General features: G+C 41.8%; 1 protein-coding gene across 3 annotated transcripts in view; it reads right to left on the bottom strand.

Annotated features, from left to right (window-relative positions):
• LOC127604118 (C-Jun-amino-terminal kinase-interacting protein 4-like) overlaps positions 1–26,533 on the bottom strand; it is a 50,114-nt gene extending 23,581 nt beyond the window's left edge. The window contains exons 1-12 of one of the 3 annotated variants that reach the window (XM_052071021.1): positions 25,897–26,533; positions 14,219–14,339; positions 12,382–12,452; positions 12,005–12,105; positions 8,766–8,913; positions 4,924–5,296; positions 4,739–4,832; positions 3,345–3,469; positions 2,819–2,876; positions 2,010–2,162; positions 1,870–1,927; positions 1,509–1,639 (exon numbers count right to left, since the gene is read on the bottom strand). In XM_052071021.1, coding sequence (XP_051926981.1) covers positions 1,509–1,639; positions 1,870–1,927; positions 2,010–2,162; positions 2,819–2,876; positions 3,345–3,469; positions 4,739–4,832; positions 4,924–5,296; positions 8,766–8,913; positions 12,005–12,105; positions 12,382–12,452; positions 14,219–14,339; positions 25,897–26,196 — 1,733 coding nt within the window. In that variant the 5' untranslated portion in view covers positions 26,197–26,533. Of the gene's footprint in view, positions 1–1,508; positions 1,640–1,869; positions 1,928–2,009; positions 2,163–2,818; positions 2,877–3,344; positions 3,470–4,738; positions 4,833–4,917; positions 5,297–8,765; positions 8,914–10,445; positions 11,024–12,004; positions 12,106–12,381; positions 12,453–14,218; positions 14,340–25,896 lie in introns of those variants that run through there. The other 2 variants (XM_052071020.1, XM_052071022.1) reach the window with 2 other exon arrangements.
• Positions 26,534–26,885: the final 352 nt, after the last annotated feature.

The raw sequence follows: 26,885 nt of genomic DNA, 5'->3' as shown, positions 1-26,885 counted from the left end.
ATAGCTGCTTCGTCGAGGTCTGCTCATCATGAAGACAGTCCCGGCTTATCAGTCCATGGCCGAGAAGGAAGGGGGGGGGGGGGCCCTAGACTCCATGCGTACTTCCATCCAGGGGAAAGGCCAGATAGCGTTGTCCTTGGTCTGTATCTCCTCACTGGCGCCAATCAGTGGGATCATAAAACTCTTTCCGCAGCGCGGATTCCAACTTCTCCATGTTGTTGTCGATCTCGCGGAGTCGCTCCAAAACCGCAACAATATTGCGGTTGAGCTCAGTCACCGCTTGAGTCTGAGTGTTGGACATTCGCGCCAAGCCAGCCAGAGTGACCGGCAGCTTCTTCACTTCCAATAGAGCCGCTCCTGTCGGCTGAATTTTGCGATAGAAAAGAAAGCTGCCAATACCAAACAGCAGCATACCAGTTATCAAAAGGCCAATAATGTAGATGTCTTCCACATCCTCCACGGACAGTACTGCCAGGCACACCGGTCTCCACTTTCTCCATGGATCCAGGGGGTATCCGGCAGGAAGTGTCCCCGCAGGGCAAGCAGGCTCGCCACTGCCCGCTCTTTTCGTCGAAAAAATGTTGTCGATTACATCGAGAGACTAGCCAACTATAATTCCATGGTTAGTTCTTCGGATGAAAAATATGGTAGGAGGCTAGGAAAAAAGTTAGACAAAGACAGCACAAGGACTAAGTGGCGAGCACGGAAACTACAGAACTTTTAAAATACTACGTCCAAGAAATCCAAATATTGATCCATATGTAGCTCCCTCAGGATATGTATGCAGGATAATACAAAGTCCATAAATATACAGGGTTTATTATAGGGTGATAACTGGTCAAAAACATGGACATAAAAAATATAAATACAAATGGCATCACAAAACAAATGAATGACAAACATGAAGCCATTTGATTCAACAAAAAGGCACACAAACCTCGTGGCCTCACACCCACAAGGGGCTAAATATCCTTCGAACACTTGATTGTCTCCTTCTTCCTTCATATAGTCAGGAGTTAACTATGCTTTTGGTACAGTATTATCATTTCATCATGGCTGCGCAGAGCTGTTGTCTGTTTGAGTATATGGTGGCGAATGCAAATGTCAATTAGTGTAGGGCAGAATCCTTTTATATTACAATTGGTTCCTGCTAATAATCACCACCAGATGGCATTGAAACACTTACAGGGAGACAACTTCATGAGGACTATAAAGAGACTGTAACTAACACAATTTATAAGTTGCATTAGGTCATAGGGCGCACTGTCGGCTTTTCTGAAAATCAAATGCTTTTAAGTGCGACTTATGTGCGGAAAATACGGTACAGTACAAATATTAGGGGATAAAACGGTCACAATGAGTGATTTTGACCCTAAATGTTTCATCTCTGTAAATATTAAGTTGTACAAAAGCACAGTCCAAACCACCTCAGTTTGAAAGCCCTCTTTAAATCGTTTAATAAGATGAAGCTGATATTACAATATTGTCTGATGTTATTCTAATCTTACCGGATCATCTCTGTCCATCTGACAGCCTCTTGCAGCTCCATCAGCCTCTCCTTATACTGGTTCCTCTCCATCAGGACTCGGGCCATTTCCACCCTGGTGAAACGTTTCCGCTGTGCTGTGGGCACATCACTCTGTACAACCAACATCAATATTTGTGTTTAACCCTTTCATGGACAGCGGTTACTACAGTGGACAGCTAATCATGTTTATCAGATTACAGGGTGCAGAAAAGGGTTAAATACAGATTTTTTTTGTTGTTCTATATGAGACAAGTCAATTTAATCTCGTTCAATTGTGGTTTCCTCTCTCAATCCAGCAGTCCCACACATGCAGACAGTACTGCAGATGACCAAGAACTCACATCATCCTCATTCTCTGTCTTAGACTTGTGTTTGCTGTTCCCAAGTTCAGCTTGAACTCTAAAAAGAAGGAACATTTTCAACGTCAATTGCGCATTGTGTGACGCGAGATCAAAATGTGAAACTGCAAAAATTCACAGACTTCTTCAGCTCATCTTCTAAATCGTTGTTCCTCTCCTCTAGTCTGATCTTCGCCTGAGTGACGGCGTCAAGCTCCCCTAGGAGGACCTCCTTCTCGCAGGACAGCTCGTCCATTCGAGCAATCAAGTCATTCTTGACCACGTTGAGGGCATTTCTGAAAACAAAGGTGGGGGCAGGATTTTCTTTCAAAGCCCTTGGTCGATACTGTACAGCAGGGGGTTATCAGCATGGTGTCTAGGGGTACCCATTCGCCTTATATGACTTGCAAGTAGGCATCTTTTAAACATAGCTCACCAGAAATGGTACATTGTGATTTCCTAGGATATTTATCGAAGTGAACATTCCAAAGTAAACACGTGCTGAGATTTATAGAAATAAAGTGCTGCTTATTGATAGCAATTTGTACCATAAGCTGTTGAATCCTTGCTGATACAAATTGTGGGAAATCAAACATGATCAGTGTCTTCACATCAATAATCAGTACCGGTAATTATAAAATTCACAATATCAAATTAAAACTCATTCAGTACCAGCCAATTCAGTTTAAAAACGTCTTTGGAAGTTAATGAGTTCAAAAGAAGTGGACCAGAATAGTAATTTCCAAAGTGTGCTTTAAAGTGGGAGCTCTTCGGATCAATCAGTAGCCAAGAAATACCTTTCAGTTTCAAAACGGTTGGTGACCCTTGCTTAGTGGTTTGCCCCCCTAGATGTGCTTCATCTATTTCAAACTACCTCGCAGTAAAAGTCTAGAGTGAAAACATACTGTAAATCATGCCACCACCTATTATTCTGCATATTCCATGTACTAACTTTGTCTCCAGAAGTTGGGCGTTCTCCTGGATAAGATGTTCGACTTCACGACCCATTCCTGAAAAATCACGTTGATATCAACTGTAATTGATGTATTTACTTTGTTTTTAAAAATCATTACAACATATATGAAGACAAGTTTGCGACATCTATATGAAACTATGTCTTACCTAAAAAATTGTAGTCTGCGGATTAAAATTAAAAACATTATTGATCAGATTATCAGTATGATTGTACACTTGATGTTCTTATCCCGTGATTTCTACTCTAAAAACACAATTTCACCATTGTAATCACAAAAAAAACCCCACAACTAACAAAAATATCTAAAACCAAACTGAATATTAAAGAAGACAAAAGAAAACCGATGGTGGAGATGATCTATTCTTAATTGATACACACCAGAAAATTCATCTGTCGGGGTGATAAAGCCCAGCAGCCAAGAAAAGACATTTCATGAAAATGAGAGGCAGAGGTGACTGCAATGGCGGCCGAATACACACAATTTGCGAGCAAGGCAAATTACCTAAAAGGTCTGCTCCATCATCAACATCTCCTATGTAGTCATTTCCAGCAGAGGACAACTCCTCGAAGAGAGAGTCAGTGTTCCGGTCGAATGCTAGATTCTCTACACCACCTTTAGTGGGTGTGCTGGACAGATTAGGGGGGGGGGGGGGGGGGGGAAGACAATGACAAACATTGTTAACAAGGTTTAAGATAAGATAAGATAAGATATCCTTTATTTGTCCCACAATGGGGAAATTTACAGCCTCCAGCAGCAAGAATGTATGTAGAAAGAAGAAGAGAAAAAAAAACAACAACAAACATCTTTCAATTAAATACAATATGAACACAAATGGATAAATCGCAGTACTATTTACAATTTTCCTTCACATCATTTAATTATTATTATTATTATGATTGTTATTTTTTATTCATCAGCCTGACAGCAGTCGGTAGGAACGAACGTCGGTATCTCTCCTTCTTGCAGCGCGGGTGTAACAGTCTCTGGCTGAAGGAGCTACCAAGTGCTGTCAGGGCGGGCTGGAGGGGGTGGGAGGGACTGGCCATCATAGCTTTTAGCTTAGTTAGCATCCTTCTGTTGCCCACCTCCTCCAGAGTGTCAAGGGAGCAACCCAGGACAGAACTGGCCTTCCTGACCAGTCGCTCCAGTCTCTTTCTGTCCCGGGCCGAGATGCTGCCTGACCAGCAGACAATGCCATAATAGATGGCCGAGGCCACCACCGAGTTATAGAATGTCTTAAGGAGTGACCCCTGAACCCTAAAAGACCTCAGTTTCCTGAGTAGGAAGAGTCGGCTCTGTCCTTTCCTAATCAGGGTGTCCGTGTTTGTGGACCAGTCCAGTTTTTCGTTTGCTATTATTGATAAACATCTGGCTCAAAAGATCTCTTTTTTCTTTTTTTGTTTAACTGCATGTAGGTCAGTGCAAGCGAGGCAGTAAACCGGGACTAGAATTTTTGTCTGCAGGGTTGCAAACTTTGCGATATTTTTTCTATATTTAGAGACTTTTCCAAGTTCTTGAACATATCCTTCCATACCAACAGACTAATTTCAAAGGAAGAGACAAGCGAAAATGCCAGCAGTTGTTATACTGTATATATACACGATATATAAATAACCGAACATGCATGTTTTTAGAACGTCGGAGGGAGAGGGTGCGCCAAGAAAAATCACTGAAACAAGAGCGATCGCGCAAACTCCACACAGGAATTTCGGAGAACAGAACAGAGCCTGAACCTCAGAACTGTGAGGCACATACTTAACGCTGTGCTGCCTCTGTCTTACAAATTTGCAAAAAATATGTTTTGTTGTTGTAATTATTACAGCCATAACTAGCTAGCGAGCTATCTAGAACAAAGGTCATTATTATTTTATTGTATATCGGTCATAAAGCTGTACCTCGTTCCTTGGCAGCCATCAAGGTCCATGTCCAACTCTGGAGTGGACTCGATAATCACCAATACCTCAGACTTTTCCAGGTTGTTTTTGCCATCTGACACAAGCAGCCGAGAAACATCAAAGTTAAATAAGCGTTTGTAAAATGTGTTTTTGTGTGCTCTGAGTTGCAGTGCTGTTACCATTGCCTTCATGAGGCATAGTTGCAGTTTCTTCATTCTCCTGTCCGAGTTGACCTTGCACGGTTGAAATGCTCTTACGGTTTGGTTTAACAATGTTGCCGTCCAGATTCTTGTTGAGGTCACCGTGTCCCTGAGGTGTAGCTACAGATTCAATTGAAGGACTTGTATTGCCACCAGGCGATGTCGGCGCTGAAGTTTGGCATTGACCACTTTTCATTGTTGAGGTGGAGTTGTTTGTCAAGCTACCCGTCTGAGACACATGGGTGCTGGTTTTGTACGTTCCTCCTTGTGCTGGTGAGGGAACATGTTTGAAGACGCCTCCCTCCTTGGCTGGAGTGCTGGATTTAGGTCCATCGCGGCTCATGTTGGCCAGTTCATCCTAAAGAGGAATGGGAAGTACACGAGTCATTTACATTTATACAGCCATGTTGATGCACGAGATAGGCATGAGTCGATTACAGGGGTTCTTCGGTTTCTGATTTCTGTTCTCACGTGACCAAATTTAACTTTAACCATCACCCACCTAGGGAGTTTGTAGTAAATTCACTAACTTGGGAGTAAACTCATAATTACAAGCAATATCTAAAACAAAAATTTAAATAAGCAACTGAAAAACAGTACGTTTCGCAGTTATTGGGCATTCAGGCTGGCGCTGCGTGGGGACTGTGTTTGAATTAGTTCATTGCATGCAATCATCCACTTGTATGACAATGTTTACTGAAGCAGTCAACCATATTGTACTTTGTAGTTAGTTGCTGAGCTAATGTCTAGACTTGTTGCTTCAAGCCAAGCAAGGTAGGTTAGTTTGAGAAAATCACAGGTTTGCATCTTCATTGTTTTCCACACACACACACACACACACACACACACACACACACACACACACACACACACACACACACACACACACACACACACACACACACACACACACACACACACACACACACACACACACGCGCGTGCAAATAGCACTCGTGTCGTGGTCATTTCCTTCTCTGCGGACTGCTTCTCATGTTCCCGCTCATTTTTAAGTGGCGCGGCGCACTATAGGATCCGACTAGAATGTTAAATCACGCACTTTGGTTCCACCTTTCGCGTTGGCGACTCGGCGCGACTGCGTAATCTACCCCCCCCCCCCCCCACCACTGCCGTAAATGAGCATTTACTAAGGAGTAAATTTTTAAACCACCTCCGTGAGCAGGGTTAAATTTGCTCCGGTTTAAGCTGTTTTCAGGGGCGACACCGGTGTAACATTGTACGGGTGAACGCTCTATGGGGGCAGCCTCGCTGCTGCACAGCAGTAAAAGTTGCCGTGTGAACACCCCTAATGAGTCCAACTGGCATGGAGACTGTTAGAAATGACATATTTTCAAAACCAAACAAAGTTTCCGCAGCTCTTAGACGTAAGCAAGTGCTACAACCCTGCTTTATTTTGATTCTGAACATCCACGGCATCGATAGCCACTCTGCTGATGGAAAGTAAAAACAAATCAATAAGTTAAATAAATAAATCACAGCAACAAATATGCTATCGTATACTGTTCCCAGGGACAATGGAATTTCAGGACTTAAATTGCTGATGTGCCTTTTCATAAAGGTGTATAATGTTTGAAAAGTAAAACGGCACATATAAAACTCTGTTTTAACAGTATGCTAATTAAGGTTGATGTATTTATGTGGTGTAGAATTGCATCATACAATGCGTTGTGTATTATATTTTGAAAGAGTCATTAAAAGGTCTTGATCCAGATGAGCTGTCAAGTTACAGACCCATTTCCAAACTGCCTTTCATTTCCAAAATTCTGGAAAAAGTGGTGCACATGCAGTTGAAACTTTTCTTGGATGAACATAACATCTTGGAGGTCTTCCAGTCAGGTTTCAAGACGATGCATAGCACGGAGTCAGCCCTGTTACGCGTTTCTAATGACATCCTCCTGGCAAATGACTCTGGAGACCACGTGTGTCTGGTTTTATTGGACTTAACTGCAGCATTTGATACAGTGGATCACAGTATTCTGCTGACTCGTTTGCAGCACTTGGTGGGCATTGGCGGGAGTGTTCTTGATTGGTTTAGGTCCTATCTAGCTGACAGGACCTTTTGTGTCAGCCTTGGCTGCTCTGAATCACGCACTGCTCCCCTGTCATGTGGTGTTCCACAGGGCTCAATTCTGGGGCCTCTGCTGTTCTCGCTGTATCTGCTCCCATTGGGTTCCATCTTAAGGAAACATGGTATTCCTTTCCACTGCTATGCAGATGACTGCCAGATCTATGTCCCACTGAGCAAGAAAGACACCTTCTCATTAAGGCCACTCCTATCCTGTCTGGAAGAAATCAAAACCTGGATGGCACAAAATTTCTTGAAGTTCAACGAAAAGAAGACAGAGGTGATATTGTTTGGCCCCAGTGGACCTTGTACATTCCATCCTGTAGACTTGGGCCCCCTATCTCCTTATCTGAAATCAACGGTCTCAAACTTGGGACTTAAACTGGACAGTGATTTCAAACTCGATCGGCAAATTGGTGCCGTTGTTAAATCCAGCTTCTTTCACCTTAGACAGCTGGCCAAAATAAAACCTTTCCTCTCACATGAACACTTTGAGACAGTAATTCATGCCTTTGTCACATCCCGGCTCGATTACTGCAACGCCCTTTACTTTGGAGTCAGCCAGTCCTCCATCAAGCGCCTTCAGCTGGTACAGAATGCCGCTGCTCGCCTCTTGACTGGTACTCGTAAGAGGGAGCATATAACTCCTACTTTGGCATCCCTTCACTGGCTCCCCATTCATTTTAGAATTATTTTTAAGATCCTCCTCTTTGTTTTCAAATCTCTGAATAATCTCGCGCCACCTTACCTCTCTGAGCTCATACGCCCCTACACCCCTGCCCGGCGCCTCAGGTCTGTGGACCAGTCTTTGCTAGACGTACCAAGAACTAAACTGAGGCTCAGAGGGGATCGAGCCTTTTCTGTTGCTGGTCCATCTCTCTGGAATGACCTCCCACTGAACATTCGGCAAGCCTCCTCGCTGCCCATCTTTAAATCCCTCCTCAAAACTCACTTGTATTCTTTGGCGTTTGACTCAGCATGACTTGGATTTGCTATTGGTTTTACTGCTTGGTGCTTTCTACCGCCTTATTGCTTATTACTTATTGCTGATTCGTCTTACTGTTTGTTGTATATGTTGGGTCGCTCCATGTACAGCACTTTGTGTGCAGCGATGGCTGTTTGAAAGTGCTCTATAAATACTGTTGACTTGACTTGACTTGACTAAAAGAGGTAAACAAAATATGACATTTTGTCAGTATGTTGTAGCGCATTGCCAGGTACAACCCACAGTTAACAAATATCGTGTGCTTCAAAAGCACAAAAACTGAGTATTATCATCATTGAAAAGACCCAACTTTTAAGAGAGCTCACTTAGATGTGGTGGTCCTTGTTTAAATAAAAAATAAATGACTTGCTTAACATTGGTGTAAGCAAGTCATTTATATTGATGCCGTCTCACTTGCAGTTTGGTTTCTAAGAGCAACAATGTGAAGAGACTCTGTCCTTCCCTCCCTCCCTGTCCTTCCCTCCCTCCCTGAATGGCACTAATTCCTCCACTTACTGGGCTCCAGGCCACTCAGTGACAACTCAAGCTGTTCAAAATTCTCAATACCCACGACATCCTCTCTCTAAAACAGAAGTGTAAAAACTTTTTCGAACCTTCATTTAACTGAGCCAAGTTATGATGTCTTCACTCGGTGGAAAGAAAACCACTTCACATTTGAATTTAACTTAATTAGAAATCATCATTTAAAAAAAAAGGCGGCCTCAATTGGTAACTGTGAAGGCGCATGTTGCATACCTTGAGACTGGTGTTAGACCTTGGATGGCTGATGTTATTGAATCTCCAAGGTTCAGCCTGGACATCCACGGGGTCCCTGTGGAGGTCAGTGCTCATGCCATCAATCCCTGGTACTTGAAAGATGCCCATGGAGATAGGTCGATCCTTCCTAGATGCACAATGGCAAGAGAGAGAAATGGAACACTAATTCAGATGACAGCAAAAAAAAAAAAAGATAGAGGGACATAAATTACAATTGCAAGTTGATAAGAACCACAAGGATAACCTGTTCCCTTGAAAAGAGAGGCTGGAGTACATAGAATCATCAGATGAACAATACAATGAACAGTGGATGATTAAAAATTTGAAGGAATTCCATATTTCGATGAGGCTGCCAAATTAAAAATTACAGCAACAAAAAGAAAGACACTACATTTAAAGGATTAGCATTTTAGTCAAGTCAAGTCAACAGTATTTATAGAGCACTTTCAAACAGCCATCGCTGCATACAAAGTGCTGTACATGGAGCGATTTAACATACATATAGGATCCTAAGAGCAACCTTTCGCGTTTCGAAAAGAAAAGGGCGAATCAGGTGATGGTGGGAAACGTTTGCAACACCCCTGCAACATAGTATGAACTCGATGCTGGCTCTCCCTTTCAGTGAAGAGGTATGATGGAGATCGTACAGGACAACAACGGTAGCTGCGATAAAGCAGCAGTGAGGAACGACAGTGTTCCAAATACAATGGAAACGGCTCAGCAGAGTGCGGGACAGGTCACTCGCGGGGCACTAATCTTGACTTGTGCTAAACAAAACCAAAATATTCCCTATCAGTCAAGTGCAGTGAATGATGAAGGCCAACCACTGTTATTTACATTTAGGGTCCCCCAAAATGTTAGCGATGCATACATCCTCTTTTTTGGTTTGTAATAAAAGGCTGAAGGGGATTGTAACTGATTTGTAAGAATAGCTTGAGCAAAAAAACAGCCTGCTCAAGGTCCTGCAGCAATCTTGATCAACCCCCACAATAACAAATCCATTTATTTGCTGGCTTAAACTCGTCAAAGGCAAATGTTAATCAGAGATGGCTTGATGTGTCCCAAAACAGATTAAAACTTTTTTTTATGACTATGACTTAAAAAAAATACAAAATCCAGCTGCTGATGAACCTAACCCTTAATTCATAACTATTACAGATTATGTTATTATGAAAACCAGATGTGTTAGAGAAAATAAAACAGGGAAGATTCTGAATCAGTGCATAAACAATCTAGAAAAGTTTATGTACTTCTAAACTGTATTTTTATTATTTAAAAATTTGGGCAATATTTGTTGACAAGTATTATTTGACAACACAAGTCTGACTAGATGCATTTTCTCTCCATACATTTTCTTTTTTGGCCTACTTATTGTGGCGGTTAGTGCTGGGAGATATCACAACAATAATAGAACATACACCGGATCAGATCACAGACCGATAAAAAACTGAAAATGTATTGTGGTGTATTGTTATCGTGATAGAAAATGGCCTCTATCGTGCTTTAAGTTTTTATCCACATCGCCCAGCACTACCTCCTGGGGAACAACACAGTGCCAGTTTACCATTCAAACAGGCTTCAACGGTTAATATTACAGTGGCTGGCGAGCAGGAAAAATACACTTTTCCACTCAAGCCATTTCTACGCACATAAATGTACCTGCTGGGACGCTGTATGGAGGACAAAGATGGCAGGGCAGGTAAGCCGCCAGTAGCAACAGAGTAGTGAACCAGAAGCAGCACTGACAGTGACACCAGTATAGCAGAATTGATGACCACCGCTCCCCCAACAAAGCCAAAAACAAAAAGCAGCATGCACCCGGGGCTCATGGCCCCACGCCTCAATCGTGTCAAAACGTCTGTGGGAGACGAAGCAGTGAAACGCAGCGATGGGCACCACAGAACAGATTTAACCAAAGTTGGACCCAAAATCAAACACTGTTAGCTGTTGTATAGCCTTGTAGCTAGGAGCCAGAGCAGAAAAGAACTCAGTTGTGAGGGAGACAGTGAATGGAAGCAGGCAGCAGTAACAATAACAGAAATTCAGGAGCAGAAACTAAGCTAAGCAGAGCAGCAGACAGAGAGAAGAAAATGCTGCATGGAGAGCAAAGAGAGGCTGGTTAACTCCACCACTGTCTTCCTCTGGTGAACCTGTTTTTGTTGCTCTGTCCCTTTTCCTGTCCTTTGCCGAGCTGTGACCCAGCAGGCACTGTGCAGTACAGAATGATCTGACGTGTCTCTCTCTCTCTCTCTCTCTCACTCTATATCCATCTATCTCCCTCTCTCTCGTCGGATGCTGATGCAGCTTGCTCCATATGCCTCACTTCAGGCAGCAGCTTCCTGGCTGCACTACTCCCAAACTCATACGTTTTTGTCTGAATGTGGGTGTGAGACTTTGCTCGTGACTTTAAAGCAAAAATAGGTTATGTGTACACAAGAGACTGAGCCATGAGGGGAATGTTATTATTTTTCCTCTCTCATTATATGATGGAAAACAGCAGGCACCAGGGTACATCCGGGTGGCACAAAAGTGACTGACTACTGCTGACCAGGACTGAAAGAAAGAAAGAAAGAAAGAAAGAAAGAAAGAAAGAAAGAAAGAAAGAAAGAAAGAAAGAAAGAAAGAAAGAAAGAAAGAAAGAAAGAAAGAAAGAAAGAAAGAAAGAAAGAAAGAAAGAAAGAAAGAAAGAAAGAAAGAAAGAAAGAAAGAAAGAAAGAAAGAAAGAAAGAAAGAAAGAAAGAAAGAAAGATAGAAAGAAAGAAAGAAAGAAAGAAAGAAATAAGGAATACAGCAGAGCCTGTGGGAAACCAAAGGGATGTTGTAAACATCTGTACAGAGATTACAAGACTGCTTAGTGGCCAAGTAGCCACTTCTAAAGAGGAACAGAATGGAATGTTAGCAAAAACTTTGGGGCGCTCCCAGGTTCATCAGCATGTCTTAAAATGTTAAATGAAAACTAGAATGGAAAGTAGCTCACTATAGTTTGACAGTCATAAAATAGGGCCCTGCACCACATACAGTCTGGTCGCTAATGGCTGCAGGCTGAAAAGTATGAGCTGTGAGTGATTGTTTTTTGTGATCAGGAATAAATGGCTTTGATCTCGCTTAACGATGACATCATTTTCCACGAAAATCGTATGATCATGATCAGCTGTTTGTGACTTGCGTCAACAGCACATTGACACAATATGAAGAGCTGACCTCTTGTTGGGCCTTACCGCGTTCTCGCAGATGTGCCTACTCCTGAATCGGAGGGCTCTGCTGGTACTGTATGCTGGTGTCTGGTTCGCTCCAAGTGATCCATGTAGCTATGGATCATCTGCAAGGTGAGGTCAAATACGTTTTCATCATCAATATGATCATCTGTTAAAATGTGACGTGGTTGAAATGTTATATTTTGTAGATGAGGCTCTTGTTCATTGAACCTATTTATTTCCATTGAGGGTGCTTGCTTGCATAGCATAACATTCCGACAAGCAATGGTTAATTTCTAACTCATTTGAATACAATGTTAAATTAAAACACAAAAACTGTTGGGCTGTCACTGTAAGCGTATGAAGACACACTTGCGTGCTGATCTCATGAACTAGAATACCTCCGTGTGTCTCTGGTGGAGAGCACCGTACTCCTTCTTGAGCTCCGCTTCTCTCTCCTCAAATCTGATGACTGCATAAAAGAAAAATACATTTTTAGAAACCAAAGCGCATATGATTTAACAATTGGTGAAAAGAAGGGAAAGAAGTGTGAAAGTTAAACTCAATGTGGCTAAAGTTGACTGCTGCGTTGAAAGCTCATGACCAGAAGGGGCCCCTATATCACTATTTTCCAATACACAACACCTGACTGAGATCAAGGAAGCCTATCTTTTTGTAAGTTAGAACGCTTACAAAACATGCTAGGAAATGTCACACATGCACAATTTTATGAAAATGTGAAATTCATAGAAAACGTGCCATCCAAACAAAAAAAAATCAATTATTTCAACGTTACACATGCTGGAAAATGGATCTTTCATTAATTGTATACAAATTGTGATTGCCCACCCATCAAGTGTTAAATATATCTATATGGATAAATTTGCCTGTGGTGGTTGTGTGCAAGTGTCAACAACACCTTCTCTCAGACTCTCCATAAATCTTTTCAAATCATTTAGGCCATAAAAAATGACTAGTCGCTTTTTAAAAATTCATTTCAGTGTTGGAAAAGTTGCTGAAGACTGTATCGCCACAAAGCCGCTAAATTGGCGGCACCGATTACCATATTTTCTGGACACAGAAGTCGCAGTTTTTTTTCATAGTCCGAGGGGAACAAATTATACTCTGGAGCGACTTACGTGTGAAATGATTAACACATGACAACGGTACCTCTACTTATGAAATTAATTGGTTCTGGAAGAAATTCCTTAACGAGAAAATCTTGTACAGACACGTTTTGCATGTAAATGTCCTAATCCGTTCCAAGCCCCCCCACCACCACCAACATTCAGACATAAATGTTTTCTAAAGCATAAACATGCATCAAAATATGTAACAAATGCATGTTACAATTACATTATTGCACAAAAGAAGCGGGTAAAGAACAACAATGATGGTCATTTAGCTTTTCACCGTGTCCTCATCGGGTTTTTTTGACCTCTTTAGTTCATGTTCTCTCTCAAAAGTGGTTTTGCCTGGTATTTTGTAGAGAACTGATCCAAGGACGTTTCCTTTTGTCGGCTTTTAACAATCCTTGGCAAACAGCATCGTGAGCGATCGTTCGACTGGTGAACACATTTAGGTAAAGTACCTCGATTTGTTAAGTTACAGTAAATAAGAGCCACTACAAAAGACCTTTGCTTTAAGAGCACTGATTGGACTACACTCCAACAGCATGCTGATTTAGCACACACTGCTCCCAATTCTGCTAGCAAACAGAATGTATGACAAGTGAAACTCCAAATGTGACACAAACGCGAAAAGAAGAAGTGTCACACTGCAATACGCGCGGCAAAATGTTTCCCTTCATTAAAAAAAAAAAAACAACTGTTACAATGTCTTGTCGAAACAAACAAGCGGTCACGCACTGTCAACAAGGCAGTCATGCACGCATCATGAGGGCTTTTGCTTGATGGCCTCTGAAGATTATCTCCCGGTGTTGTGATGTTCTTAAACATGTCTTGTCCTGCAATTTTAATTGGTCAGTTTCCAAATCAGTCTCTTATTTCTGTCTATTGCGTGGTTTGTTTGCTAGTTTGTTTGTTTGACCCAGAATATTTTATTACAGTTCATGAAGTGTCCCAGTTGCAAAAACAATATTCCCCAGTGTTCTTTAAAAACACGGATGACCGTCCATCGTCCCTCTGGCAAAACAACCTTCCATCGTCACAAGATTAGAAATTGGCCGACAACTGAGCTTGTGTGTGCATCTCTTCCAATACAACACAGTACACTTACTTTGATCTGCATAGTTTCTTGTTTTTAGCTCAAGCTGCCGCGAGTGTGACTCGAGAGTCGCCACTCGACCTTTGAGATCCTTTCTCTCCCCATCCAAGGAGTCTTCATTTGCAATGTATCGCTGCAGATGGAGAAGAAAACAATGATCAGAGAACTGACGTTCATAGAAGCACGATCAATTCCAACGTCATAATTGTTTTTGGGGTAGAAACATTACATCCATCCATCCATCGTCTATCATTTTTTCCCCATAAGGGTCGCAGGTGAGCTGAAGTTCAGCGCTGCGGACTTGTCACCAGCAAGGGAACATATAACACACATTAACACTCACATTCACACCTATGGACAATTGCATGTCTTCAATGAACCTTGCTATACATGCAAACACATGACGATAAGCAAGATTCAAACCCAGACAGTCAGAATTGTGAGAAAAGTCGTCAGTACTAAAAACAGTGCTGCCACTAATTATTTATTTATTTATTTGTTTATTATTATTATTTATTTAATTTAATTTTTTGAAAGAATGACATCTCAGATACAGGTGGCTGAAATGCGTTTTCTCCGCAGGGTGTCTGGGCTCTCCCGTAGAGATAAAGTGAGAAGCTCGGCCATCCGGGAGGGGCTCAGAGTCGAGCCGCTTCTCCTCCACGTCGAGAGGAGCCAGATGAGGTGGCTCGGGCAAGTTTTGACAATTCACGCAAAGCAGACTATGAAGTCGTCAAAGCAGGCTCAATAGTTTATCTCTGAAGTCGTCAGAGTTATCTCTGAAGTCGTCAAAGCAGGCTCCAGAGTCCATCTCTGAAGTTGCTTAGGCAAGAAAGCTACCAAGTCATGCAATCATCTCAAAGCAGTTTTTCACTGAGAAGATATACATTGATTAAAGAAAACATCACAAAATATCTTAATATACCAATGTCCCACCGACAGGAGGCCCTGGGCACGACCCAGGACAGGCTGGAGAGACTGTCTCCCAGTTGGCGTGGGAACACCTCAGGATCCCCCAGAAAGACCTGGAACAAGTGGCTGGGGAGAGAGAAGTCTGGGCTTCCCTGCTAAAGCTTTTGCCCCCGCGACCCAACCGCGGATAAGCGGTAGAAAAACGGATGGATGGATGTATATGGATGGTTAGTTCACTTTTTATATGTGGTGAGCAAGCACTGAGAAATGTTTTTAAAAAAGCAGCTTTAATACTTTCAGGTTACTCTAGAAATTCCCTCAATGGGACAGCATTTTGCTCCTGTGACTTTAGTTGTACAAATGATTGAGCAGTGGCATGGTTCTGGCTTTCAAAGGCATATTGCTCAACCACTGTGAAATATAGTTGGGTAACCAATGGCAAAGAGAAAGCCTTTGCTTGTGCGTGATTAGGCGTGAGAAAACGGGCCGCGCAGCACCTACTTTCTGTGATCAATGTCATCTAATCTGCCGCCACAACAGGTGGATGATGCCGGTTCCGGTGTCAAAGAAACCCAGCCACACAGCGAGGCCGTGTCTGATGTGGATTTGCATGTGTGAGTGACTGTGAGTGGAACGCTGTTAATGTGGTGATAAATTCTAAACTCGGCTGAATGTGGGCACAATCATTTTATAATCAGCAGATTTAAAAAACTAAACTAGTTGCTTCTGGTGCCAACCTTTTACCCATATCGAATTTGTGTGTGTGTGAATGGATGAATGAAAGGGATTGACTTCATGCAAGATGTAAGTTGTCACTTTTGAATTTGAAGTGCCTTAAATTACGAGGGCGCTGCCACATCAAATATGGAAGAGACAAACGCCAAAGTATTCTGTGACTTATTAATGCAGTACTCTATGTTTGACTCTGTATCGATGTCTCAGCTTAGTTTCAAACTAACAGTCGACATGGTGTCTAATCTATTGCTTTATTTATTGGCTTCTCAATTAAATGCAGAACGGACATTAGGTATTTGACCAGCAATAGATGAGCTAAATTGTCGAGCTAACCTTGCTAGCTTAGGTTCACAGAGCTAACTTCTGCCAATGTCAGACGACAGGAATGTAGCTGACGGGCTGACGGGCGTGTCATAGTGTCTTGTAAACGAGTTTCAGTTGCCTTGACAAGTCGTAGCCCGGGTAGTGTGACATACTGTACTCGATGATTGGTCCTGTGGCATCCAGGGCACTTTAAAACCACGATGATGAAAGTCTGGCATGTGAGAATTTTTGTTCTTTTTTTCTTCATAGTGTCACATGTCCTACGTCATCCTCATTGGTTCTTCGGCATTGACCAATATGACAATAGACTGAACGTGGCGTACACAATCACAACGTGATGTACAGTATTTGAAAAGTGAGAAATATTATAAAGTATACAAAGCATTTCCACTCCTGCTACGTTTGCTAACTGCAAAGCTAGAAGCTGACGTCATGTGAAGGAGTCACAATTGCTAACCTGTCTGTCACTCTCAAGTCAAGTCAATTAAAGTCAGCCGTATTGTCAAATATGCTCTATGTACAACATACAGCACAGATGACATTTTTTTCCTCTCAACCCCAGTGCAAACATCCCCTGCATTGAAAACACACACAGCTAAAAATATGGGGAGTGAAACTGAACTGCATAAAAAAAGACAAAGATATAAATGTATAAATATAAACAAATAAAACAATAAATAGCAATCAACAGACAACCAAGGGCACTTATGATTTTTGCCGATTCAACTCAACTCTCAACTCTTATGCCCTCCACTTCGCCAAGCTACGATCATGCGAGGATCAACTCTAATAGAGGAATCATTTCTGTTTATAATCCCACCCCAACCCCAATTTATATATATTTATTAATTAGGGTAGCACTCAGAACATGATCACGGCCCGCATGTGCGTTTTGACTGTCAGAAAAAAAAGTACTTCAATTTAATATACAATCTACTCTCGCGGACGACCCATTCCCGCAATTAATTTGTTAAATCAAGGTACCAATGTATTCAATCTCATCCGATCCATTCTGGTGTACTAGATATTGCAAGTTAATGAATCATGATTTCGGCATCTGAAAGACTAAAAGTGGAACACGACCATAAATTTCTCTGAAGGCAATCCTTCATTAGTTTTCAAGTAATGAGTGGGTCAGGCATTAAATCTTGAAAGTTGTGCTGGATGGACACTCAGGAATTCAGTTCATGCGTGTTGCTTGTAAACATGCAGTCTTGTGACACGGGCCCCTATTGATATAAAGCTCTGACCTCGGGGTGGGTGTCATCTGTAGACACATGAGGATCACCTGAGTACGTTGCCACAAGCAGCCTCTTTTTGTAAGAATATCACATTGTTGCCCTCACCAACAAAATCTCCCAAAGGGTGTTCCTTTTAAAAGGTCTGCAGCTTTTTTTTTTAATTCTGCCACACGTGTGATGTGTATTGCATTTGAGGATATGGCTGACTAATAATGCAGCATCCCAAAAAAAATAAAAATAAAAAATAAAACATTTTGTTCTCAATTGTAAACCTAGTTGTCTCCATGTTTTGTTTTATACAGTGAAACTTCTCTACAATGAAACCTACATGGTCGAAAACAGCCATGTGTGAAAAAAATTTCATGCATTAACACCATTCCCACTTTCCTGCCTCCCATGCAACAAAAAAAACCCCCTGTTGCGTTATTCATTCATTCATTCATCTTCCGTACCGCTTGATCCTCACTAGGGTCGCGGGGGGTGCTGGAGCCCATCCCAGCCGTCTCCGGGCAGTAGGCGGGGGACACCCTGAATCGGTTGCCAGCCAATCGCAGGGCACACATAGACGAACAATCATACACGCTCACACTCACACCTAGGGACAATTTAGAGTGTTCAATCAGCCTGCCATGCATATTTTTGGAATGTGGGAGGAAACCGGACCACCCGGAGAAAACCCACGCAGGCCCGGGGAGAACATGCAAACTCCACACAGGGAGGCCGGAGCTGGAATCGAACCCGGACCTCTGCACTGTGAAGCCGACGTGCTAACCACTGGACTACCGGGCCGCCCCTGTTGCGTTATATGAAATCATTTTCTCTGCTCTTGCCTCGCGACGAGATTCACTACAACAAAGTCTAATCCAACAGCGACCTCTACTGCAAAACTAACAACTTTTATTGTTAGTTTCAGACGCAGCAAGAATTGCATTGCTAAGATTGCTACAGCTAAGACAAGAAGTGCTCTGACGCTGCAAGAGAGGGTAAAAGTGATCAAAATGAAAGACGGTGGAAACAACATGAAAGACATTATACAAGAAATTGACGTAAGTGAAAGTGAATGCTGATCGTAAATGTCGCAATTTCTTCCCCTTTTTATCTTTCTATGCTGACTATATGAAGTGTCAAATAAGTGTATGCTCATATTTATGCCCGATTGGAGTAAAAATAAAGAGTACACAATCGTTTGTGTGTGCGTGTACACGTGTTTACATCTGAGATCATATTTGCTACAGTGAAAACCCCCTGTTGTGAAAAATGGCATGCTGCAAACATGATTTCGTTGTAGAGGAGTTTCACTGTATAGCAAAACTCACCATTTTACTCTCACCCTGCAGCTCATCATATGACAAAGAAAGTACGATCGCACATAAGACAACTCTCCAGAGAATGGATTTCCCCGTTGACTGTCACAGTCTTCCTCCAACATCGCATGCATAATGCTCCTTTTGTCCCCGAATTCCAATACACTAACACATGTGGCTCAGGCGAAAGTGCATGAATGCAACCAAACACACAGGGCACCACTGTATCGCCGCTCAATTGACATGCTGACATGAACTCGCTTTGTTTCTGCAAATGTCTTGGTTGCTGCTGGGGTCCTTCTGGGAAGACCACAACAGGGCACAACTACTGACAAGAGGACGTTCAGTCCTGTGAGTCCGGGGAAACTGCCTCCTGGTAGCGTGGCTTAGATAAGCATTTCAAAAGACTCATGATGGAATCGTGATTTTTGCAACAACCTTCAAAAGCTACATAAGAATTTCATAACCTGCTCATTTCTGACTTTTGGCATTAAATAAAAATATATAGATAAAGTAAAATGTGTTGTACATACAGCACATACTACAATACAATACAACTATTGTGTACTGTTGCTTGTTTTTCTTTGGTTTCAAAAATGAGCTTCCAAAGATTTCCATGAACCATCAAACAATCACAAATCAAACAGATGTTTAAATGCAAGGGGTAGAATATGTGTCCAAATATATCCAACTCCACAATCTGTAGCACCTTAACCTGTCAAAGTTGTCGGCAGTCGATCAAATACAAAGCATGTGTTGAACTGCACTTTACAGAACAATGATTTGTTAGTCTGTTAGGTAGTAGGATATCAGAAACCTGAACTGTGTATCAGGTTAAATATAATGCCTGGTTTTGCACTCTGCAGTAAGTGACCGTCTGTTGCAGGTCAGCAGACACCCCTGACTGGACAAAAGAAGTAAGGGAAGTGCTTGTTTTTCCGAAGGATTTCCTGCCTTGCCTTTTCCTTTGCTATTTAGATAAACCTCTAAATTGGAATTAGTCCGCTGAGTTTGGAGCAGTGACAAGAGGGATTTAACTTGAATAATGTGAATGTTTGAAGTTAATGTGATTATTTGGTAGAATGTCACTTGCCCCCTAAATGGGATTACTACAATTAAAAATATATATATACACTAATTAAACTATTAGAAAATAAACATAATACTAAAGCTATCTGGGATGTATTAAATAATCTCATCAGTAAAGGCCACCTTATTCAATAGAAAATTACATAAATATTGATACAGTAATATGAATGATGCTGTTGATAAATTCAATATACTGTATACTTGGTAGATGTCAGACCTAATCATGCAAAAAGCATTCCTGATCCTAAGATAAATAGCAACAAGTTATTACAAGAATGTGATGTTATTTTTAGTCGAAGCAAGAGGCAAAATGCCCACCTCCAGATATGGATAAATTTTGGTGGATTTTGTTTCTAAACTCATAGCGCAAAAACACAAAATTAAACAGAATACCATGTTTAGACTGGCGGGGGCCCATAGAACATGTTGGAAAGAATGTTTTGACTTCCCATTAAGGCCAAGTTGGGGTAAAAACTTTTTTCCCATCATAGCGAGCGTCAAAGTCACTAATGGTATAGTGCAGTGCTTCTCAAATAGTGAAGCACTCCACTATTCAAGATGTTTGACCGACTTCAAGGTGTTTGACTGGAGAGTGCTGTGGGTTTTCTCAACATGTCCTCTCAAGAACCTCTTTGAAGTCTGGACATCACAGTGCTTGTGCATTTTTGACTGACCGATGGAAGACCACAACAACAAACAATGGAACAAAACCGATGCTGTTAATTGCATATCTAACAGGGTTTGCAGAGAAAAAAAAGACATACGGGAAATTTTCATACAATCAATAACTATTATACGTTGCATGTGTGTAACTTTAACCTGATGTAGTCGGTCGAGTACAGACGGTGCATGGTTACAATGTAGCAGCTACATTGTAGCCAATCGGAATGCATGTTGGTCTACTACACGAATGCTTTGGTCAACTTTATCATTACCAAGTTCTAAGCGCAGCATGGCGATCCACTCCGAAGGTGATGACCAAATCCTTCCATCCATCCATCCATCCATCCATCCATTTTCCGATCTGCTTTATCCTCATAAGGGTCACGGGGCATGCTGGAGCCTATCCCAGCTGTCTTCAGGCTGTAGGCTGGGGACACTCTGAACCGGTTGCCAAACCAATCGCAGGGCACACATAGACGAACAACCATCCGCACTCACAATCACACCTGGAATATGGGAGGAAACCAGAATACCTGGAGAAAACCCACACAGGCCCCGGGTGAACATGCAAACTCCACACAGGGAGGCCAGAGCTGGAATTGAACCCGGTACCTCCGCACTGTGAGGTAAACGCACTAAACACTGGACCACCAGGCCGCCCTGGCCCATTTTACAACAGTTTTCCTATATAGGTCGCACAGCATTATAACGCGCATAGAATAGAAGCTACAATAGTGGTTGCGGTTGCGCTATGCATCCAATAGATGGTGCTATGCTAAAGGGAATACAATAGAATACAATAAAGTTTTATTTATATCGAGCCTTCACAACCCGTGCAGCTGTAACAATGAGAACTGATTACAAACACGGACATGAAACATATACATACAAATGGCATTACAAAACGAATGAAAGACAAAAGTTATGAGGACAACTGATTCAACAAAAAGGCACAGAAACCTCATGGGTTCACATCCAAAAGGGGCTAAATCTCCTTAGAGGTCTCGCTTGTCTCCTTCTTTCTTTTAGTCAGTAGTTAAACTCTGCTTTTGGTATCATCTTCGATTCACAAAGGCTGTGCAGAGCTCACAAAGTAGTTCTCTCTTTGAATTTGTGTTGGTGACTGCAGGACCCTTTTACACTACAATTGATTGCTGCTAATAATCACCACTAGATGGCATAGGAACACACTAACACTGAAACAACTCAAGAGACTGTGACGCCATACATAAAGTTTGGTTTGGTACATAAAGGCACAACATGAAGGGGTGTGTGCTTGTGATCTTTTTACTTTCCAATATCTGATTATCTGAAAATAACATCATCAGATATGTACAACTTTACATAACATGCGAGCTAACGTTAGACTATTGCGAGAGCAGCTTTCCCAGGCATGAAGTATTTCACACTAATGTCAGAAGAACCAAAGATGACGTGAGCCTGTCAATCTTACCTGACATTCTGGGGGCCCAAGGTTAACTTTCGCGCTTTCGCAACATGTCATGACAAGACAAATAATCTGAACACTCCTTCGTGACCTGTTGCACTTGTCATTCAACATCTAACTTGCAATGTAGAAGCAACAAATAGGAAAATACCAGAGTCTGTTGGAAAAACACATGCAAAAAGGCATCAAAGGGCCTTTCAATGTCCATTCCCCAATGTTTTTTCCTGCCCTGAAAAAGCAAGATGGGTTTTCCTGGGATTAATTACAAAGGTTTTGGAAAAATACCAAACCAGATTAAGTGTAACAGCCCTTGCCAGCAGTGGATCAGGGCTGTTCGAAATGCTTGATGATGTTTGTGCGTGGGATGGTCCAAACAGGAGGCCCACAGAGGATTAAAAGGAGTGCACGCATACAGTCAGTGTGAGGGGTTAAAACGGCATTGTTAGAGCGTTCTAAGTGCACAAGTTTGTCAATAGCATTCATATCAGTACAACCACAGACGTCTAAGCAACTCGTACTAAGATCAGCTGTCGACTCGTGATGAACCCATGTCTCTCGAGCGGTTCATCTCCCTTTGTGATCAGGATTTCCAACAGCATTAGATAACACCCCCTCAGCACCAAACCTGCACACCCATCCTACCCTGGTGCGCTCTGCTTCCTGACTGATCGGCCAACCTTTCACAAGGCACGAGACGCCTACTGCCCCCAAGGAATTTAACCAATGCAACTCAGCAGAATTCGCTTCACCCTGAAGGAACGCACCAAGCGGGTTGCACAGGATATGTACCCCCCGCCTCCAGTCAAGTCTGACCTTTCCAATGTTGGTCACAGTTTGGGCCTAGATTCACCCTCCTTTTCCATATCTCCCTCCTGAAGCCAGTCTCATCTAGCACCCTCGGATCTTCTTCCGTACGGCCCCCAGGAGTGTTCCTGTGTCTCGAGGTCCCTCATCCTCGACCTTTGCCTCCTCCGGAACTTCCCTCACAAGCCGTGTAGGGCACCGTGTGGTGCCCCTTGAGGGGGTGGTGCTATTATGACTGGTTTAGGCCGTGTTTTGGGTTGGATCTGTGATGTTGTTGGTCGCTATGGTCCTTCATTTTGTCAAACAAGATTGGGCATTGCTTGATTTATCTCAGTATTAAAGCTCAGTTACATGTTGGCAGAACGTCAAGCCGCATTCAGGGCTTCTGCATTCAGTCCTGCCGTCTGTTGTTACTTGGTGTTCTTGTGCTCTACATCCAAACCTGCGCTCTGTTGTCACTTTGTATTTTTGTATACACACAGGTAAGATCACACTAACATTAATGGAATAAATTCTTCCCAATCAAAAACAATTTAGATAAATAGAGCTCAATAGCAACTTCTTCTGTTCTCATTCTGTGTGGACTCCATCTATGCTTGCCGCCACACTATGCCGAAGAAGCTAAAACATGCAGGAACCGCTGCTATGTATATTTTTAAAATCTGATTTGTTATTTTAATAATTACGATTTCAATCTCAATCAAAATATTTGTGATTGTTATTTTTTTTCCATAATCGTCCAGCCCTAGTCATAGGTGGGATGGTTAGCCATCCATTGTATGATGAAGTTTGAAGAACCCTTGAGACTATTTAGAGTTCAGTCACACAAGATAGAATCCGTTTAAAACAAACAACTTCAACAAACCCCGGATGTAAGAAGGTCTCTCGTCTCTAAACTGCTTAGTCACGAGTGTCCAGAAAAGTGCTGATTGGATGATTCTGGATACTGAATTTACAGAGTTCCACCACCTAATTTTGAAAGTTTCTATTTATACGCGTGAATAGCAGCCAGGACTCGTCATACCACTTAGTGCTTGAATGGCGAATGTCAGACCTTTCATTTTTCGTGATGCTTGTATCCTTGATCTCACTCTTTCTTCGTGGTAAATAAAATAAGATTTGTGGTGAACGTCTTTTTACAAGCAAATTTGAGTTGCAAATAATGCAAGTACGGGCAACTGAATGCTGCGTTGTGAGCCCTGAAGCCTTACATTTAACTTAAAAGGTGACTTTGTATCCATAACAAAAGGGCGATGTGGGAGAATGGTCAAGTATCAAGTGCTGATTGGCTAGGAAACAAAACAAAAGGAAAGCACAGTGGGTCAACAAGTTTTCAGTGTGCCTTTTGCTGCCATGGCTTCTGCACAACACCTGCGCACCCACCCTAAGTGTATTTCTTAGGAACAAGACAAATATGTGTTATAAAGTCATTGCAATACATTTGCATGAATGGAAGGAGGAATTCACTTAAAGGAGCATTTGAGTGGGCTGAATGTTGGAACTTATATAATAGGTCTGTAGGTAAAAATTATGTCAGCACTAAAATCCATCCCCTGAAAATAATCTTTTGTGATTTAAGGACTTTTTTGAGATAAGCTTGACCAGAAATTGCCCGCCCCCTTTTGGAGCTTAGCATCCTACCCCCCCCCCCCCCCCCCCACCCCATCTAGGCCTATCCACAGTCGCATCAAAATTTTGGACCGCAGCACACTCAAAGCAAAGCCAACCTGTAGAAATTCATTTCCTGAAATGTTCTTTTAATTTAGCTAATTTTAAAATTCTCTCAAGAACATTATAGAGGGTGTCACGGTCAACCACTGGTTAGCACATCCGCCTCACAGTGCAAGCAAAGGTCAAGCACACTCGTGAGGATTAGCAGTACAGATAACTTTTTTTTTAATTACAGCGGTATATACATTGTTTTACTGTATATAGATTTAATATTAATCCTTCAAAGAATAAATCACTCAAAATTATTTACTTGGTGACACTTCTACCATGCACATTGCACAATCATACATGCACACACACTCATGTTTTTAAATAAATACAAGAGCCCAAATCTTTCAATGCTCACTTTCAAGCTCCGACAATTAAAACATATGATTAAAAATACCATTCACCATAACTGACCTATATTCCAACAAGTATTAATGACTAGGGATATTCTGATCAGGGATTTAAGGTGCCAATAAAGCTACTGATCAACCAGGAGTGCTATGAGCCGATACCAATCACATGGATTCAGTGTAAAAAATTTTGACAAAATGTGAATTATGTAATATCGGACACTTTGGCCTGCTTTCTCAATATGTTTACAATGATCTGACAACTTAAATTTGGTTAATAATATTTACCACCGAAGACATTGAATATTAATATTTTGCATTACCCAACCGAAAATGTGTTGAGAAATTTGAGAAAATTCTCAAATTTACTTGGCTAGGGAAAGCCCTTAAAATTATTTTTATGGATTATTGTCGAAGAAGTGAAGCATCTCAACACTAATAGTAATTAGTAATGCCATTATGCAATATTTAACATATCTTTTGCAAACATTTTTAAACTCGCATATTGTTGATGAAAAGCATCTCTAATGGCACGCTTCACTACATAGGTTTTGTATCATAAATAGCAAACACTGAAGCCATCATTGATTAGAAATTGTATGACAAAATTTGCTTTCATTGATTTCTGCACACCCCAGATTTACAAAAATAGTGTGTGACAGTGTGCATGTGTGTGTATGCGTGTCCTTTTTTAAAAATAATTTACTTGACAAATACTATATCAACTAAACACTAAAGCTAAAACTAAAACCAATAAACTAAAATTTATCATTTTTGAAGAAAAAAACTACTTTTTTACACTCCAATAGCTAATTTAAACCAAGTGGATTAAAAAAAGCTAAAATCAAAACAAATTAACCCCCCCCCAGGTACAAGGAACACAAGTTGCAAAATTTGCCAGTAGAGTTTAATGCTTGTTCAATTCAATACTTTGTACGGCTGTCAAATTCTGAAAGTTACACTTTATTTTCCGTATTGTAATTCTAAAACCGGTTTCATTTAAAGTAGAGTTCAGAACTAATCTTAATTTCAACAATTAGTTGGATTATGTGCTTTACACAAATTGTGGCGGCAAATCAGAGTGTGTACCATGGAAACGCACCTCTTCAATGTGCTTTCTCAGCGACTTCTCTCGTTCGTACTGGGTGACAAGTTGCTCGTTGTCCTCCTTCAGCAGCTCCAGCTCTACTTCGTGCTCCTGGTTGACAGTGAACACCGAGTCCAAGTTCTCCAGAACGGCGACGACGAGCGGCATCAGTTCCTTCACCACGTCTTCGTCGTACTTCGCGATGAGCCGCTCGAACTCGCGGTATATGGAACTGGCCAAATCGGAGACCCGCTCGGACATCATGGTCGAGTTGCAGGAGTCGTCCTGGTAGAGGACGACGTCGTCCAACTCCATTTTTTTGGCCGCTACCCGCACACGTCTTCCCCTGGCTAATGTGAACGAGCTAGCCGCGAGTTTCGGATTGACGTCCGGAGCCTGTTCGCCTTGTTCCTCTCGAAGCAGTAGAGCTTGTTTCTAAAGCATAACTCAAGTGTTCTGTGCTGTAACGTAGGAGAAACAGTCCGCCCTGAGCGCCAATAATGTTTGGCTTGTCCGAGCTTCTCTTCTCGGTAGACGACTTGAAGAGTTTTGCTAGGCTTGTTGTTGTTAGCAGTCCTGAAAAGACTTTACTTGGCTCCTGATTAGTTTCACTGTCCAACAGATGAGCTCCTGCTGTTGCATTGAGGAGAAATCGGAAAGACTAGGACGTATTGAACTACGCCGAACCATAAGCATGTACAGACAATACACATCATGTTTGACTATGATTTTACAATTTAAGAATGCGAATCCACAAGCCTGTTTGACTAATCTGATTCAATTATTGATCGTTCTTTTTCAAGCTAAATTGTGACTGACCGCGCCGGATGCGCATGTATGTGTATGCGTTTAAATAGGATTACATAGGTTTTTTTTAAACATTGTTTTATATTACAATTTAAAGTATCAAAATTGAATTTGACGGTACAGAGAATTATGTACAGAAACAGACCTCGACATTCTCAATTTCGTCGAGAGCGAAAGTAAGAAGATTGAATTTCCGA

This window comes from Hippocampus zosterae, chromosome 7 (assembly GCF_025434085.1).
Source record: "Hippocampus zosterae strain Florida chromosome 7, ASM2543408v3, whole genome shotgun sequence".
Taxonomy (NCBI): Eukaryota; Metazoa; Chordata; class Actinopteri; order Syngnathiformes; family Syngnathidae; genus Hippocampus; species Hippocampus zosterae.
Note: the sequence above shows the minus strand (reverse complement) of the source record. Positions and strands in the feature narration are given on the sequence as shown.